We start from the raw sequence: 18,232 nt of genomic DNA, 5'->3' as shown, positions 1-18,232 counted from the left end.
AAAAAAATAATATATATATCAAAATGGCTTCTCTCCTGTGTGACTTCTCTGATGTCTAACAAGACATGATTTAAGTGTAAAACATTTCCCACATTCTGAACATGAATATGGTTTCTCTCCTGTGTGACTTCTCTGATGTCTAACAAGACATGATTTAAGTGTAAAACATTTCCCACATTCTGAACATGAATATGGTTTCTCTCCTGTGTGACTTCTCTCATGTCTAACAAGATCTGTTTTTTGTGTAAAACATTTCACACATTCTGAACATGAATATGGCTTCTCTCCTGTGTGACTTCTCTCATGTCTAACAAGATCTGCTTTTTGTGTAAAACATTTCCCACATTCTGAACATGAATATAGTTTCTCTCCTGTGTGAATTCTCTTATGCTGAATAAGATTTGATGTTTTTGTAAAACATTTCCCACATTCTGAACATGAATATGCCTTCTCTCCTGTGTGACTTCTCTCATGTGTAACACGATATTGTCTATTTGTAAAACATTTCCCACATTCTGAACAGGAATATGTCTTCTCTCCTGTGTGACTTCTCTCATGTGTAACAAGATATGATCTCTTTGTAAAACATTTCCCACATTCTGAACATGAATATGGCTTTTCTCCTGTGTGACCTCTCTGATGTACAACAAGATTTGATCTCTTTGTAAAACATTTCCCACATTCTAAACATGAATATGGCTTCTCTCCTGTGTGACTTCTCTCATGTGTAACAAGATATGATCTCCTTGTAAAACATTTCCCACATTCTGAACATGAATATGGCTTCTCTCCTGTGTGACTTCTCTTATGTGTAACAAGATATGATCTCTTTGTAAAACATTTCCCACATTCTGAACATGAATATGGCTTCTCTCCTGTGTGAATTCTCTCATGTATAACAAGATATTGTCTATTTGTAAAACATTTCCCACATTCTGAACAGGAATATGGCTTCTCTCCTGTGTGATTTCTCTCATGTATACCAAGATCTGTTTTTTGTGTAAAACATTTCCCACATTCTGAACATGAATATGGCTTCTCTCCTGTGTGACTAGTCCTATGTCTAACAACATTTGATTTATCTGTAAAACATTTCCCACATTCTGAACACGAATATGGTTTCTCTCCTGTGTGAATTCTCTTATGTTGAATAAGATGTGATGTTTTTGTAAAACATTTCCCACATTCTAAACAGGAGTATAGCTGCTCTGCTGTGTGAATTCTTTTGTGTGTAGAAAGTCTTGATTCTTCTATAAACTGTTTACCACCCTGAAACTTTTTATCCCCTTTCTGACCTGTATTTTCGGTAACAATCTGTAATTGGTCAGGGGAAGGTCCCTCTTGATGAGGGGGGTTATATAATAGATCTGTACTTTGAAGTCCTGGGTGTACACTAAGGGTAATGAGGTTTTCTCCTGAGGAGCGGTGCATGATATCTTCAGCTTCCTCTTTATAATTTAGTGATAATACAGCTTTGCCCTTAATATTTTTACTGGAATGCTCTGTGAAAAAAAAAAAAAAAAAACATTAGAATTTGTGATTATTTTTCAAACTATTCAGTGGACAAACCTAGAACATTACTATTAGGCTGTAATTGGATATATGATATATGGTATAAACGTATAAACCAGCTCTGCCTCTAATGCCACCAGATGTAAAGTAGCTATCCTATAAGTTAATGTCCGACTTTTTAAACAGGTCTTGAGGCGTGACTTGGATAATGATTATGTCAGCATCATTAATGGTCCTTTTATTGTACCTGCTGCTGAAAAACACACACTGCTCAGTAAAAGATGCAGTTTCCCTGGTTCTGGTGCGAGAGATCCTCCTTCCTCCAGCAGCAGATTCAGTGTGTAATTACACCTCCTAATTCCTTCTGCTGTTATTTTACTGCAGCCTGGACTAAGCTTGTATGAGACAGCAGCAGCGGGGGAGGAGGTACAGTCGTGGGCAAAAGTTTTGAGAATTACATAAATATTGGAAATTGGAAAAGTTGCTGCTTAAGTTTTTATAATAGCAATTTGCATATATTACAGAATGTTATGAAGAGTGAGATTAACTTAATCCCCCAAAAACTTTTCCATTGCATTTCATTGCTGTTATTAAAGGACCTGCTAAGATCATTTCAGTAATCGTCTTGTTAACTCAGGTGAGAATGTTGACGAGCACAAGGCTGGAGATCATTATGTCAGGCTGATTGGGTTAAAATGGCAGACTTGACATGTTAAAAGGAGGGTGATGCTTGAAATCATTGTTCTTCCATTGTTAATCATGGTGACCTGCAAAGAAACAGTGCAGCCATCATTGCGTTGCATAAAAATGGCTTCACAGGCAAGGATATTGTGGCTACTAAGATTGCACCTCAATCAACAATTTATAGGATCATCAAGAACTTCAAGGAAAGAGGTTCAATTCTTGTTAAGAAGGCTTCAGGGCGTCCAAGAAAGTCCAGCAAGCGCCAGGATCGTCTCCTAAAGAGGATTCAGAGTGCCACCAGTGCAGAGCTTGCTCAGGAATGGCAGCAGGCAGGTGTGAGCGCATCTGCACGCACAGTGAGGCAAAGACTTTTGGAAGATGGCCTGGTGTCAAGAAGGGCAGCAAAGAAGCCACTTCTCTCAAAAAAAACCATCAGGGACAGATTGACCTTCTGCAGAAAGTATGGTGAATGGACTGCTGAGGACTGGGGCAAAGTCATATTCTCAGATGAAGCCTCTTTCCGATTGTTTGGGGCATCTGGAAAAAAACTTGTCCGGAGAAGAAAAGGTGAGCGCTACCATCAGTCCTGTGTCATGCCAACAGTAAAGCATCCTGAGACCATTCATGTGTGGGGTTGCTTCTCATCCAAGGGAGTGGGCTCACTCACAATTTTGCCCAAAAACACAGCCATGACTAAAGAATGGTACCAAAACACCCTCCAACAGCAACTATTTCCAACAATCCAACAACAGTTTGGTGAAGAACAATGCATTTTCCAGCACAATCTAGCACCGTGCCATAAGGCAAAAGTGATAACTAAGTGGCTCGGGGACCAAAACGTTGACATTTTGGGTCCATGGCCTGGAAACTCCCCAGATCTTAATCCCATTGAGAACTTGTGGTCAATCCTCAAGAGGCGGGTGGAAAAACAAAAACCCACTAATTCTGACAAACTCCAAGAAGTGATTATAAAAGAATGGGTTGCTATCAGTTAGGAATTGGCCCAGAAGTTGATTGAGAGCATGCCCAGTCGAATTGCAGAGGTCCTGAAAAAGAAGGGCCAACACTGTAAATACTGACGCTTTGCATAAATGTATATGTTGATAAAAGCCTTTGAAACGTATGAAGTGCGTGTAATTCTATTTCACTACATCACAGAAACAACTGAAACAAAGATCTAAAAGCAGTTTAGCAGCAAACTTTGTGAAAACTAATATTTGTGTCATTCTCAAAACTTTTGTCCACGACTGTACACTGAAAGGAGCATGTTACTTAAGGAACAGATGGATGCTGGGAAGGTACAGAAACGAAAATGGAAAATCGCTATGACCTCAAAGGGCTAAGAATCTGATCATCTGAGAATCTGATCATGACCACCATCTACATTTAGAAAAATAGCTTTACCATGCGGTAAAGCACACATCTCAGTCTTAAATCACGGACATGACAATTCGGTCTATATAGCCTAATGGCCGCACAGACACCAGATCTCAGGTTTATAGACCTCTTCAGGATGCAGTGGAATAGACAAAGTGAGGTCATCAATCAGAACCTATAATAAAGGTTTCCTGCACTTTGTTGGGTCAATTACACTAAGAATTCAAGATGTTCTAAGGGGAACGAGGGTCCTATGAAGAATTAAGAAGGTGGAGCTAATGAAGTGTCCTGTGAGTGCAGGTAATCATCACTGAGACGTCTGTGGTCTGTACAATAATCACATGTGACATCGGAGCTTCCTAATAATCATGGAGACTGGAGTGCACCGAAAGGAAGCCAAACACAGAACCAAACATCTTTAACCACTTAATGACTAAGCTAGTTGTCATTAAAGAGGACCTTTCATCAGTATAATTTTAATAAACTAATAACCCTACCTAATAGTGTGGCTTCCACTGATGTTCCCCCTTTTTTTTTTTTTTTTAAATCGGCCACCGAATGTTGAAATAATAGCCCCGTTTGTTCTGCTGCAGCGCCTGTCACTCAAGCGCTTTTTTGTATGGGGCGTTGCTAAACTTTTTTCTTTGCTATGGGCCTTGGCTGAGAGCGCAGCCAATCAGAGCGCTCCTCTCTCAGCCAGGCAGATCAGATAGAAAGATCAGCGAAAGATCAGATAGACAGGCCGAGGGACGCGACGGGTGTGGAAGCAGCGGTACGAGCGGCAGGGTAAGTATCATAATCATCCCCTAGACATCGCTGCACTTTAGCTCCTTCTGCCTGGCTGCGAGAGGAGCGCTCTGATTGGCTGCGCTCTCAGCCAAGGCCCATAGCAAAGAAAAATGTTTAGCAACGCCCCATACAAAAAAGCGCTTGAGTGACAGGCGCTGCAGCAGAACAAACGGGGCTATTATTTCAACATTCGGTGGCCGATTTGAAAAAAAAAAAAAAAGGGGGAACATCAGTGGAAGCCGCACTATTAGGTAGGGTTATTAGTTTATTAAAATTATACTGATGAAAGGTCCTCTTTAAATTAACAATCTTTTTTTTTTTTTTTCATTGTTATATTCCAAGACCTAAAACTTTAATATTTTTGTCTGTGGCTGTGTGAGGACTTATGTTTCACTACTCCTACCAAAACTACAGAAAAAGTAAAAAAAAATTATGACTTGTATTTTGTGACATGAGTTGTATTTGTCAATGGAATCATTTATTTGTAATATATTATTTAGCTTTAATTAATTTTATTTCTTGAAAGAACATAAAAAGCCCCAGCAGGACTTCCGGTTCCGGCGCCAACATGGAAGGCGTCATGTGCCAGGAGCTCCGTCCCCTGTAGCACCACAAAGTGCATTATCCCCTAAAAACGGATTGCTCCAACACTACAAACAGTCAGGAAAATGTATTTGAATAGCCGATCACCGGTTTATGGACCGATTCGTAATACCCATGGGGAGAAAATCTCAAAGAAATCCTGCAAAGCTCTGCAAGGTGCGAACAGAAGCCAAAATAGCGGCGCAAATAGAAGAAGACGGAGGCTCGCAAGCCCCGGTCATAACGGACTCAGAAAACCCTACTCCAGATATGGAGGGGGATAGGCTGGACATAGACTATAAATATCTAGCTGTGCAAGTTGTTGCCCGCATTCTACCTGACCTCCAGGAAGCTCCTCCACAGTGTCACAGTCCTTTTTGGCCCTGCAATCCAAGGTCACACAAAATACCACACGCCTCGACGAGTTGGAGGCCAGAGTGGCGGCAGTTGAAGCTGAGAACAAGTCAGCCCATGCTCACCTCACCAAAGCCCTGGCTGAAAATGCCAGACTCTGGGGCAAGATAGATGACCTCGAAAACCACTCAATGCGGAGTAATCTCCGCATAGTTGGCCTCCCAGAGAGTATCCCAGCCAGAGATCTCACCGCCATCTATGAGTATGAACTACCGGAGGCCCTGGGACTATTGACTCGTTGTAAGGTGGAAAGGGCACATAGGGTGGGCAAAGGCGTCCCACCTGAAACCAACAATAGACAGAATAGGAATAAGATTGGATTGGCTCACCCTCCAGTTAATACGGAATGGGTGCTCCCCCTAAAAGAAAGATATCCCCAATCTTCTAGGTAAGTGAATTGACTAAGTAGAGGAGAGGGGCACACCTACATAAGATAATCAAATGGAGCTGCAGCCAATACGTTTAAACTATTTATTTGTCACAATAAACTAAGGTACCTCAATAAATCATAAAATACATTCAATAAAATACAGTTAATACATAAATAACCATCTGTGTGGACTCAAATAACCAGTATGGGGTGTCACTGGTACCCAATAGGAAATCGTAGGTTTGATAATGAATAAATCCAAATGCGCAATGATAAATGCGCTATGTCTCTGCTGGTGTTAGGTAATGACTAGCAGCTAAGGCTAGTATGTTGCAATAGTGTACAAAGTCTCGTAATATTGCTTGCTGATTGTTACAGCATATCAAATAATGCGTTATAGTGGCTTGCTGTGTGTGAACACACTACTCACTGTTTGAAGCGGTGAAGTGACCGATCACTCGTGCTCAGCGTGGCGTCCCACGTGTTGCAGCACAAGAGGTCTCAGTTCCGGTCCGCTCTCGGTATATGTGAGCAGGGTACCGTGACAGGGAAAGAAACTGTCCGTTTAGACGCCGGGGTCTGTATACTCTGACCCACTTGAATTGTCGGCGTTACTTTGGTGTCTGTTGGTGTAGACACAGAAGGACTTGAATTTCTTCCTGTCTGCTGTGTAGAAAGCGCTTCAAAGAACTCCAAATGTTGCGCAGATAATACGCTGCGGTTTCTTGCTTGCTTTACTCGAGACTTGTGCACCAGACGCGTTTCGGAGTTGGCAGTGACTCCTTCCTCAGTGGTCAAGTCTCGTCTGTTGTCAAAGAGTTTATATAGGGCTAGAGCCATCTGTTCATTATGATTTATTTCGTCATCATGAAGTGGAACAGAAAATCTGGATTTAGGATTCCCGGCTATTTAACATTTGGTTATTTAATTATTTGCATATGAATATATACCTATAAATATACTCTAAATGTCAAAAATACATAGTAATATATATATATATATATATGTGTATATACATGTGTGTAAAAAAGTAAAATAAACGTATTGGCTGATGGTATGATATTTAAAAAAGACGGTCTTTCATGTGAACAAAGTCCTAAAAACATAATAATCGAATTTAATATAAGTTTAGTTTAGAATTGCTTACTGATACAAGATTGTTTGCATATGACATGTGATTTATATTTAATCGTCATTTCATATATCTTTGGATGTGGTTAATATTTGATATTGCTTGTTTTTCAATCTGATGCGGTTTTTGTGCGTTTTATCCTTATAAACACAATATTTGATCTTTATATGGTTGCATGTAGGGATACAAGCAAGATCAAATTATTAAGAATACCGCACTTCAAGATTATAACATAATAAAATAGTAAAAGGATAAAAGATTAAAAATTTAAAAGTCTAAAATAATGATCAACATATATTATGTATAGTATAATTTACAGAATTACCCAATGGATCGTTCATTGCTCATATTAGGTGTCTATTCTATACTAGTAATGATACAATTCCACTCATTATTCTGCTTCATTTCATCATATTCCCTGCTGTTTAACCGTGTCTACATCCCTATTCATTATGGATCATAGATGTTGATCCCCATATACAGGTGTCCACGGTCAAACCGCATCATATATGTATATATCTGGATGTAAAAATATGTGTTGTAATATAAAGTATAATCAATATGGGATTGTGATGATGCAAAATAATGCAGAATAATACGTAATAATATTAGAACTTATTTATGTATTAACTGTATTTTATTGAATGTATTTTATGATTTATTGAGGTACCTTATTTTATTGTGACAAATAAATAGTTTAAACGTATTGGCTGCAGCTCCATTTGATTATCTTATGTAGGTGTGCCCCTCTCCTCTACTTAGTCAATAGACAGAATAGACCATCTGCGACATCAGCTCATGGTAACAGAACATGTCAAGTTATTGTAAAGTATCTAGATTATTCGGACAAAGCAGCTATATTGCGAGCTTACAAGCAGGGAGGTGGTGTTGTGACACTGCAAGGCCACCGAATTCTATTATTTGGAGACTTTTCTGCTAAAGTGACTCAGTGCAGACGTGCTTTCGCCCCTATTTGCTCCGCACGCTTTAAAAACCAAACGGCTTCTCTTTATTATTTCCCGCCACCTTAAAAATATTCCATCCAGATGGGTCAACAACCTTCGTCGATCCAGAAGAGGCCACCCACGTCCTGATGGGATCCCGCCAAGGAATCAGAACACTCTTGGCTCGCACCTATACAGAAGAAACCTCGACAACTCTTCAAAAAGAGGAGTGATAGGATGACCACAAGCACTGACCGGACGCCCTCCGCCCAGAAACGAGGATCTCCTACTCCTAATCTTCAGAATTAATGAACAGCAACACGTTCCTGAGGGAGATAAGTATTCCGCTTCATATTCACATGCTGGGGGTTTGTTGCTGTTAATATGTCGAGAGTATAACCTGAAAATTGTGATTGGAAGCGGACACTAGGTGGGAAACCGTTAATTGAACTTTAATGTTTGGTCTTGATTTTGCCTATACACCTGATGGTGCCCACGCTGATGGCAGGCGCTGCAAAGACCCGCCAACGGAAAAGTCGGCATTTGAGTTAGCCCCTAACACCTCCCAGTGAGATATTGATAGAGCCGAAGGAGGCTTTATGTCTTATTATTTTTACTAGATATTTTTTTTCTTTTTCTTTTACCATTCTACTTAATACTTTACACGGTTATGCTTTGTGGAAGCTTATGGGTGGGGTCACTCATGTTATGGTTATATTTAATGTTCCTTCTGCTAGAAAAAATTGAAGTCCGATATAATAGTGCCAGTAGAGATCTTTCTACTTTCGAAGGTTGCAGAGAATGCTTCTACCATTAGCAACCTATCATTGTTACAGGTTAGAGTTAGGGGAGTTGAGGGGATACATTGCGCTCTCTGTTCTGACGGGGTGGATTAGTTCAGCGCAACAAAGGTTTCCCTAATGACTAGTCCTTTGAAGATAGCGTCTTGGAATAAAGGGTTTAAGGTCCCCTAGCAAACGTATGATGGTCCTGAAACATCTTAGGCGTTTGAAAGTGGACATTGCCCTCCTACAGGTGACTCATATTTTAGAAAGTGATTTCTTCCGCATGAAACATCTCTGGGTGGGGGAAGTATATGGTTCAGAGGCTGTGGGTAAAAAAGAAGGAGTACTTACACTGCTGCAGCGTGGTCTCCCTTACACCGTGCTAACACACAACCATGACTATGTGGGAAGGATCTCACATCTACATCTGACCTCTCCAGGTGGTGATATTAGCATATATAATATTTATGGCCCTAATGAGCCTAATGTGGAATTTTTCGTCACCCTTAGAGGGCATTATCCCGGGATCCTCTCGAAATGAGAATTATAGGAGGCGACCAGAATGCAGTGGTTAGCCAGGAGGAGGACAGAAGAAGGGGGTGGGATGGGGAATAAGCAGGGAACTAAAGATATGAGACTGGCCCATCTTATCAGAGATGCAGACCTAGTTGACACATGGCGACTATTCAACCCTGAGGGTAGGGAGTACACGCGTTTCTCGCATATCCATTTTTTATGATCATGCCTAGACTACATCTTAATTAATAGGAGGAGTATCGTGTGCTTCTCGGAGCCAAAAATAGAAGATATGGTTATCTCTGATCATTTACCGGTCTCGATAATGCTCCGGGAGTATATACCTAAGGGAGAAGACTTCCTTGGGTGATTTCCCTCTAATTTGATCAATGATGAGGACTTCCGGGACCTTCCTTGAGGCTGGTGGCTAGAGTATAAACATGATAACGAGGAGATGTCTAATCCTCAACTACTATGGGATGCGGGAAAGAATAGAATGGCCTACATGTACAATAGGAAACGCTCGGTCAAACTGAAGCTCGCCCAGTTGAGCGACACTCTGAAAGATGCTTACACCGCTTTCCAGAATTGCCCATCTCCTTCCTTGCAGAAACGGTGGCAACAAGATAATGTAGAATATGAGATATGGCTTCAACAATGGGAAATCACAATCACATTGGGAAGCATATTTATTTCGCTATGGAAATAAAGCAGGTAGTCTACTAGCCAGATTAGCCAAGGGACAGAGACCCTCGACCAATATACCAACCCTTAGAGATAGACACGGAGGGTTGAGTTCTCACCCGAAAGAAACAAATCAAATCCTGAGAGACTTTTAAAACACTCTGTACGGATCTCCTCTGAAACCAGTAGAGGGAGTAGATGACTGGTTGAAAGACATCCCACTACCAACACTATCAGAACTAGACAGGGAATCACTTAACGCCCCAATTACCACAGAAGACATCACTAAAGCCATTAAACATTGGGTAAGGCTCCTGGACCCGATGGTGATACAGGGGAATTCTTTCGCATATTATCCCAGGACATAGCCCCAACGCTCTACCAAATATACACGGGATTTATGCATGGTACAGGTATACCAACTGAAACAAATACGGCACATATAAAGGTTTTTGCCAAAACCTGGTAAAAGACCCTACATTAGCAGCATCATATCGCCCAATCTCATTGATCAATGTCGACCTTAAGACAGCATCTAAAATACTGACAGACTGGCACTCATATTGCCGAGGTTGAAAGCCCCAGCACAAGTAGGCTTTGTACAAGGAAGGGCTGCAGTTACAAACATTCATAAGGTTCTGACAGTCCTAGACGAGGTGAAGATGCGCCCTGAGATTCATCCATCCCCAGCTATAGTCACTATTGATGCTGAGAAAGATTTTGACAATGTAGACTGGGGATGGATGGGAATTGTATTAGACAGCATGGGCTTCCGTGGCCCATTCCGGCAATATCTTACGGCACTATATACTAACCCTCAAACTAGAATACATACCCCTGGATTTCTCTCCAGCCCTTTCAGCTTGTGGAAAGGCACCAGGTGGGGCTGCCCACTTTCCTCACTTATATTCATCTGGCAATAGAACCATTGTCCCTCAAACTAGGAATGAGAAACAATATAGAGGGCATCAGGATAGGTAGTACAGAGCTCAAACACGCACTCTTCACTGATGACCTGTTGGAACACCCACACAGAGACTTGAAACACCTATTCCAGCTCTTAGCAGAATTTGGCAACCTGTCAGGTTTCAAGGTAAATGCAACCAAGTTGGAGGTTCTGTTCTTGGGCTGCAATCCATCAAGGGAAGGAGACCAACCTCTAGACGTACCAATACAAATAGCTTCCAGACCCATAAAGTATCTAGGTATCCACATTGGGAAACGACAAGAATCCCTGTATATATTAAACTATCCACCATGGATTAAAAAGATTCTAGTTGATATAGAGCGCTGGATGAAATATCCATTATCACTGGGGATGGGGGGGGGGAAGGTGAGGGTGAGCTTTTAAAAATGATGTGTATATCAAAGCTCCTCTACCCCATGCAAACCATTCCTCTCCTCCTTAAACACTCCGATATTAACACTCTGGAATCTGCATTTAGATCTTTCAAATGGGCGAGAAGGAGGCCTAGGATATTGCTGGCTAAGTTGCAACTACCCAAAACTTTGGGAGGCCTAGGATTGTCGGAACCTGAGATATTATAACTTGGCCAGCCTTATGAGATACAGGACTGACTGGATCTTTGGCACTAACTTCTATACCAACCATACCCTGGAGGCACAATTAGTGCACCCATGGAAGCATTATTACACACCAAATGTGCGGCAATACCTGCTTCAGGTAGAACCACTTTATTAGTGAAAGATACCATAGCTACTTGGAAAGGGTCACGTAAAATATTCGACCTACCTTTCTTGCTCTCAAAATATATGGGCATCTGGGGACACCCGGAATTCCCAGCAGGGTTAGAATCTAAACACTTTGTGAGATGGAGGGCTGCGGGCATGAAGTATGCAAAGGATGTGTGGAATATGCAAGAAAAGCGTTATTATTCTTTCACTGAACTTAAGGAACTACATCAGTTAGGGAATGAACACCTGTTAGCATACCTCCAACTCAAGGGGTTCATTTCCAATAATAATATGTCAGGGACATAGGAGAAAATCACTATCGGAACTGTATCAGGGAATTAGGGACATCAAGCAGGAAAATACTGCAGAAAAGCTCTTCCTCCAATGGAAGAAGGAGTTCCCCTCCATGGACACTAAAAAAGTGATTCTGCAGGGCTAAGACAGGATAAGAAAGGTAATCACTAATGAGGGGTGGAGGGAAACACATTTCCGGATGAACTATTAGAACAACAGAATTGAACCCGCGCTGACTAAGTGTCAAACTCCACCGCGGTGCATAAATAGTATTGGCACACGTGAGTTGGAGATATGCACTGGCTGAAATTGTCATATGATGTAAAAGTCCCGGTGTATCAGTGTCTCCTAGAAATATGTGGAAGGTAAGATCCAATAAGTGAGGAGCAGATATAAAAAAGCCAGCAGTTACTTACTGGTGAACGTGCTTGTTGGTAGATATACTCATACTGCTGGATTCATTCCGTTTCATAAAGTCCTTCTCCTGCGGTTGTTAAATTCTTTCAGTGTCTCTGCTGGCGGTGTCTTCTGATTTCCTCGTGGCACGCGCGTAGCCCCGGCCGGTAACTTGCACGCGCTCTCGGAAGCAATGTTTGGTAGTTGTCCTGGAAACCTAACGTGTGACGTCACACCTAAAGCTACGGAAGCTTCTCTGGTCCACAATACCTCCGACGCGTTTCGGAATAATCGTATTCCTTCCTCAGGGATAGCTATGGAGCCCGCTTCACTGGTTTATAAGCTTCTTGGTTTCCATGGGAACAGTCATTTGTTTATAAGGCCGCGCTGAAGCAGAGAGAAACACTGTGATGTTTGTAAGGGAGGGTTTGCCCATAAGTAATCGCTCCTACATGGTTTCTTTATATATTCATTATTATTTGTTCCCTATTGGCAGTCTATAATATATTAAGTTGTCACTACTGAGTATTGGTTATATCTTATTTTATTTATAATTTTTTATATTTTATTTTTTGTTTTTTATTGATTTTACCTCCGTTTTGATGGTTATGTTTCTGTCCTTTTTCATCTTAGAGGCCCATGGTACAGTAAGTTGTAGATTGCCGGGATTTGTAGATTATAGGAAAGCAAATAATTGTATTTCTTGGTTGAGACCAATTGGAGCCAAGGTGTTTAAGTTATAGATCCATTCGCTCTCTTTGCGAGACATCACTTTGATAAAAATCGCCTCCTCTGGGGTCCTGCCTAATTTGTTCTACTCCTCCAAAAAAAGAGCCTTCGAATTTGCCCTTATGCTTGTCACTATAGTGGCGTGACAGTGAGTGGCCTACAAATTTTTTATTGATGTTTTTTATATGCTCCCATATCCTGATTTTAAGTTCACGCTTTGTCCTTCCTATGTAGATCTTCCCACATGGACATCTTATATGGTAGATGACCCACTTCGAGTGGCAAGTTAAATGGTTTTTAATCTTATATGTATTATTGTCAGTGGTGATTTCTTTAATAATTTCTTTTTGTCTTGAGGCTAGACAAGCCTTACACGTTCTGCATGGAAAAAATCCCTGTTTATCTTCAGGTACACTCAGTTTCTTCCTATTTCCATCCTTATTGGTTCTGATAGATGGAGCTATCATATTCCCCAAGTTTTTTGACTTCCTGAAGATGAATTTAGGTGCCATGGGTAATTTCTCCCCAATGATTTTGTCATGTTTAAGAATATCCCAGTGTTTTTTTATAATTTGTCTGAATTGGAATAGTTTTCCATGGTACTGAGTGATTATCGGTATGTTGAAATCAGGATTTTCTTGTGTTTTGTTATATACATTCTTCTTGCTAGTCTCTTCATTCTTTTGTATGAGTGATTTTCGCTCTCTCTTTAGAACCTCCTGTTTAATTTTATCTAATTCAATGACATTATATCCCTTTTCCTCAAATTTTTTACTTAGATTGTCTGCCTCCTGTTCAAATTGTTCGCTTAGTGTACAATTCCTTCTCAGGCGAATATATTGGCTGCGTGGGATGTTGGTAAGCCAGACCGGAAGGTGACAACTGTCCAGGGAGATAAAACTGTTGCTGTCTGTAGGCTTGGAGTATGTCTGAGTTACTATTTTATTTCTTTGAATTTTGATCGTTAGGTCTAGGAAGTTTACTTCTTGAGTGCTATAGGTGGGCATGAATTGCAAATAAAATTCATTTTTATTAATATTCTTTAAAAACTTTTTTAGTGACGGTTCACTCCCTTTCCATATAAATACAATATCATCAATAAATCTCCGCCAGAGGACCAGATCCGCGCAGAGTGTGCCACCGGGGAAGATGGTGGACAAATCATTGCGCAGGCACCACGGCTAAATGCGAGGGAAGGGTCCCGTGACCCCCCGTGTTGGCGATCGCCGCAAACCGCAGGTCAATTCAGACCTGCGGTTTGCAGCTTTTACCTGGTGCGGCGGCGGTGGTCGGCGGTGCCATCGGGTCCCCATGGGGCTGTGGGGGGGAGCCGATGGCATGGAAGGCAGCGCGATGCCTAAGGAAGGCATCGCGCTGCCTTCCGGTGACGATCCTGTGAGATCCAGCCCCCTGAATCTCACAGGCCGGAAGCTGTATGAGTAATACACACTGTATTACTCATACAGCCAATGCATTCCAATACAGAAGTATTGGAATGCATTGTAAAGGATTAGACCCCCAAAAGTTCAAGTCCCAAAGTGGGACAAAAAATAAAGTGAAAAAAAAAGTTGAAAAAAATAAAGTTTTCCCCCCCAAAAATTAAGTTTCAAGTAAAAATAAACAAAAACGTCATTTTCCCCAAATAAAGTAAAAAGAAATTAGTAAAAAAATGGGGGGGGGGGGGAAGTATACATATTAGGTATCGCCGCGTCCGTATCGAACCGGCTCTATAAACATATCACATGACCTAACCCCTCAGATGAACACCATAAAAAATAAAAACTGTGCTAAATAAACTATTTTTTTGTCCCCTTACATCACAAAAAGTACAACAGCAAGCGATCAAAAAGGCGTTTGCCCACCAAAATAGTACCAATCTAACCGTCACCTCATCCCGCAAAAAATGAGCCCCTACCGGAGACAATCGGCCAAAAAATAAAAAAACTATGGCTCAGAATATGGAGACACTAAAACATAATTTTTTTTTGTTTTAAAAAGGCTGTTATTGTGTAAAACTTACATAAATAAATAAAAAAGTATACATATTTGGTATCGCCGCATTCGTATCGACCGGCTCTATAAAAATATCACATGACCTAACCCCTCAGATGAACACCGTAAAAAATAAAACCTGTGCTAAATAAACCATTTTTTGTCACCTTACATCACAAAAAGTGTAATAGCAAGCGATCAAAAAGTCACACGCACCCCAAAATAGTGCCAATAAAACGGTCATCTCATCCCGCAAAAATCATACCCTACCCAAGGTAATCGCCCAAAAACTAAAAATATTATGGCTCTCAGACTATGGAAACACTAAAACATGATTTTTTTTGCTTCAAAAAAGAAATCATTGTGTAAAACTTACATAAATAAAAAAAGTATACATATTAGGTATCGCCGCATCCGTGACAACCTGGTCTATAAAAATATCACATGATCTAACCTGTCAGATGAATGTTGTAAATAACAAAAAATTTAAACGGTGCCAAAACAGCTATTTCTTGTTATCTTGCCTCACAAAAAGGGTAATATAGAGCAACCAAAAATCATATGTACCCTAAACTAGTACCAACAAAACTGCCACCCTATCCCGTAGTTTCTAAAATGGGGCCACTTTTTTGGAGTTTCTACTCTAGGGGTGCATCTGGGGGGCTTCAAATGGGACATGGTGTCAAAAAAAAACAGTCCAGCAAATCTGCCTTCCAAAAAACCATATGGCATTCCTTTCCTTCTGCGCCCTGCCGTGTGCCCGTACAGTAGTTTACCACCACATATGGGGTGTTTATTAAACTACAGAATCAGGGCCATAAATATGGAGTTTGGTTTTGCTGTTAACCCTTGCTTTGTAACTGGAAAAAAATTATTAAAATGGAAAATCTGCCAAAAAAGTGAAATTTTGAAATTGTATCTCTATTTTCCATTAATTCTTGTGGAACACCTGAAGGGTTAACAAAGTTAGTAAAATCAGCTTTGAATACCTTGAGGGGTGTAGTTTATAGATTGGGGTCATTTTTTGGGTGGTTATTATTATGTAAGCCTCGCAAAGTGACTTCAGACCTGAACTGGTCCCTAAATATTGGGTTTTTGAAAATTTCAGAAAAATTTCAAGATTTGCTTCTAAACTTCTAAGCCTTGTAACATCCCCAAAAAATAAAATATCATTCCCAAAATGATCCAAACATGAAGTAGACATATGGGGAATGTAAAATAATAACTATTTTTGGAGGTATTACTATGTGTTATAGAAGTAGAGAAATTGAAACTTGAAAATTTGCTATTTTTTTTTACAGATTTTTGGTAAATTTGGTATTTTTTTATAAATAAAAATGATTTTTTTTTTTACTTCATTTTACCAGTGTCATGAAGTACAATATGTGACGAAAAAACAATCTCAGAATGGCTTGGATAAGTCAAAGCGTTTTAAAGTTATCACCACTTAAAGTGACCCTGGTCAGATTTGCAAAAAAATGGACAAGTCCGTAAGGTGAAATAGGGCCTAGTCCTTAAGGGGTTAAAGGTCTGTGCAAGCGCAGAGCGCAAAACCGGATCCGTTTTGCCGGAACACTTGGGGCCAGATCCGGCATTAATGCATTTCAATGGAAAATAATGCAAGGCAAGCGTTCTGGAATTTTGGACAGAGAAATTACTGGAGCATGCTGCAGAATTTTTTCTGTCCAAAAACCGTACAGTGACTGAACTGAAGACATCCTGATGCATCCTGAACGGATTTGCTCTGCATTCAGAATGCATTAGGATAAAACTGGTCAGTTATATTCCGGTATTGAGTTCCTAGGACGGAACTCAATACCAGAAAATTTTAACGCAAGTGTGAAAAGTACCCTAAATTACGCTTTTTGATCACTTGTTATTAAGTTTTTTCCGTGGCAACTGAGAATAAATTTGCAATTCTATCATTTATTTTTTTACGGCGTTCACCGTAGGTGATAATTTACAGGATATTTATGTAGTCCGGGTCGTCACGGACGCGGCAGTACCAAACATATAGGGAGATTTTCTTTTGCAATTTTTTTAAATTAAAAAGCGTATTTTCAATGGAAAAAAGCATTTTTTTTACTGTAATTTTTTTTATTTAAAAAATGTGTTTTTTTTTTTCCACTTAATAGTCCCACAAGGGGACTATAACAAACAATTTTCAGATTGATTTTAAAATGCAATGCATTATCCCTATATTTCATTGCATTTTAATGTCTGCTATACTGACACTGACCAGCAGGTTGCCCCAGAGACGCACAGCCTGCTGGAAACTACTCAAGGCAGGCTTGGGGCCTTCATAAGACCCCAGCCTGCCTTTACACACATCGGCACCCCCACAATCACATTTGCAGGGTCCCCATGGGAGACAGAGGGAGTTCGCTCCCTCTGTCAGTGCTTTACATGCAGCGGGAGCCATTGCCCATGGCATGTAAAGTGTTAAACTGTCCGGATCGGCACTCCTGTTGGTCGGGCTGTTAGATCAGGACCCCGGCTCTCATGTAAGAGCTGGGTCCCCGCTTCCCTGTGAAAAAGTGGCGGCCCAGTCTAAGGCCCCTTAGTGAACACCGTAATAAGCCATATAAGTGGTCATTAAGGGGTTAAAGAAGTAACTGTCACATTCTGTCTAAGGGGATGGGGCAACAAAGAGCGGAAGTCATGTGGTCAGCAGATGTCAGCTGGATAAGGGAAACCCTTCATAATGTAATGGTCCAATTAAAGAGCAGCGCAGCAGCCGGTGATCAGATTCTCCTCCTGCCCTGAAGGCACCAAGGACAGAACCTGAAGTCACTTTCTCCATTCATGATTCCATACCTGTGGTGACATCTCCTGGAATGTCTTCCTCCACCTCAATCTTACATGGGAGATCGCCCATCATCCGCTCTTCTTCATCCTCCACTTTAATATCAGTCAGATCTTCCCCCTGATTTATCAATCTGTAACAATTCAGTACAATACAGCAGACAGGTGGGAAATCTAACAGATCCACAGAAGAGACCCCCACAATCTATGACCCCTCTATGACTGCAGGACCCCCTATATAGATGTGTACAGGGCTCAGCTCCATCTACCTGAGGGTTCTCTGGGACCTTCTCTCTGGACAGTCCTGGGAATACAAAGGACGGGACATCTCTCTGGTGGATTTCTCCTCCTGGATCCATCTATGGAGAACACAAGCACACAGTGACTGAATACATGGCCTCCTGTAGATCTGTCTATAGATCAGACACTTCTCTCAGCTCCCTTCAACTTCTAGGTATAGTTATCGTGGGAAATAACAATGATTCTGTTCCTCACACCTGTGCTGAGATAGCCCTAGCATCTGAAAAGGAGC

General features: G+C 40.9%; 2 protein-coding genes and 1 long non-coding RNA gene across 3 annotated transcripts in view; 1 reads left to right on the top strand and 2 right to left on the bottom strand.

Moving 5' to 3' along the window:
- Nucleotides 1–18,232, top strand: part of LOC120991121 — a 496,450-nt gene that overhangs the window by 349,644 nt on the left and 128,574 nt on the right. The gene's annotated exons all lie outside the window — the stretch shown is intronic.
- Nucleotides 19–13,910, bottom strand: LOC120991884 (zinc finger protein 2 homolog). Its single transcript, XM_040420627.1, has 3 exons — nucleotides 13,277–13,910; nucleotides 11,543–11,629; nucleotides 19–1,502 (listed from the first exon to the last, which is right to left on the bottom strand). Exons 1-3 carry the CDS (start codon nucleotides 13,908–13,910, stop codon nucleotides 19–21), a joined length of 2,205 nt encoding a protein of 734 aa, XP_040276561.1.
- LOC120991201 overlaps nucleotides 17,998–18,232 on the bottom strand; it is a 26,162-nt gene continuing 25,927 nt past the window's right edge. The window contains exon 3 of the long non-coding RNA XR_005776554.1: nucleotides 17,998–18,059. This is a non-coding gene — a long non-coding RNA (uncharacterized LOC120991201). The remainder of the gene's footprint in view (nucleotides 18,060–18,232) is intronic.

Source organism: Bufo bufo, chromosome 2, assembly GCF_905171765.1.
Source record: "Bufo bufo chromosome 2, aBufBuf1.1, whole genome shotgun sequence".
Lineage (NCBI taxonomy): Eukaryota > Metazoa > Chordata > Amphibia > Anura > Bufonidae > Bufo > Bufo bufo.
Note: the sequence above shows the minus strand (reverse complement) of the source record. Positions and strands in the feature narration are given on the sequence as shown.

Excerpts from the sequence above, each read along its gene's own strand:
- LOC120991884 (XM_040420627.1), bottom strand. The coding sequence starts at position 13,910 with ATGCCCACCTATAGCACTCAAGAAGTAAACTTCCTAGACCTAACGATC. Across the intron at positions 11,630-13,276 it reads ATTTTTTCCATGCAGAACGT|CCCTCCATCTCACAAAGTGT; the intron begins GTAAGGCTTGTC and ends TCATGCCCGCAG. Across the intron at positions 1,503-11,542 it reads ATATTTTGAGAGCAAGAAAG|AGCATTCCAGTAAAAATATT; the intron begins GTAGGTCGAATA and ends TTTTTTTCACAG.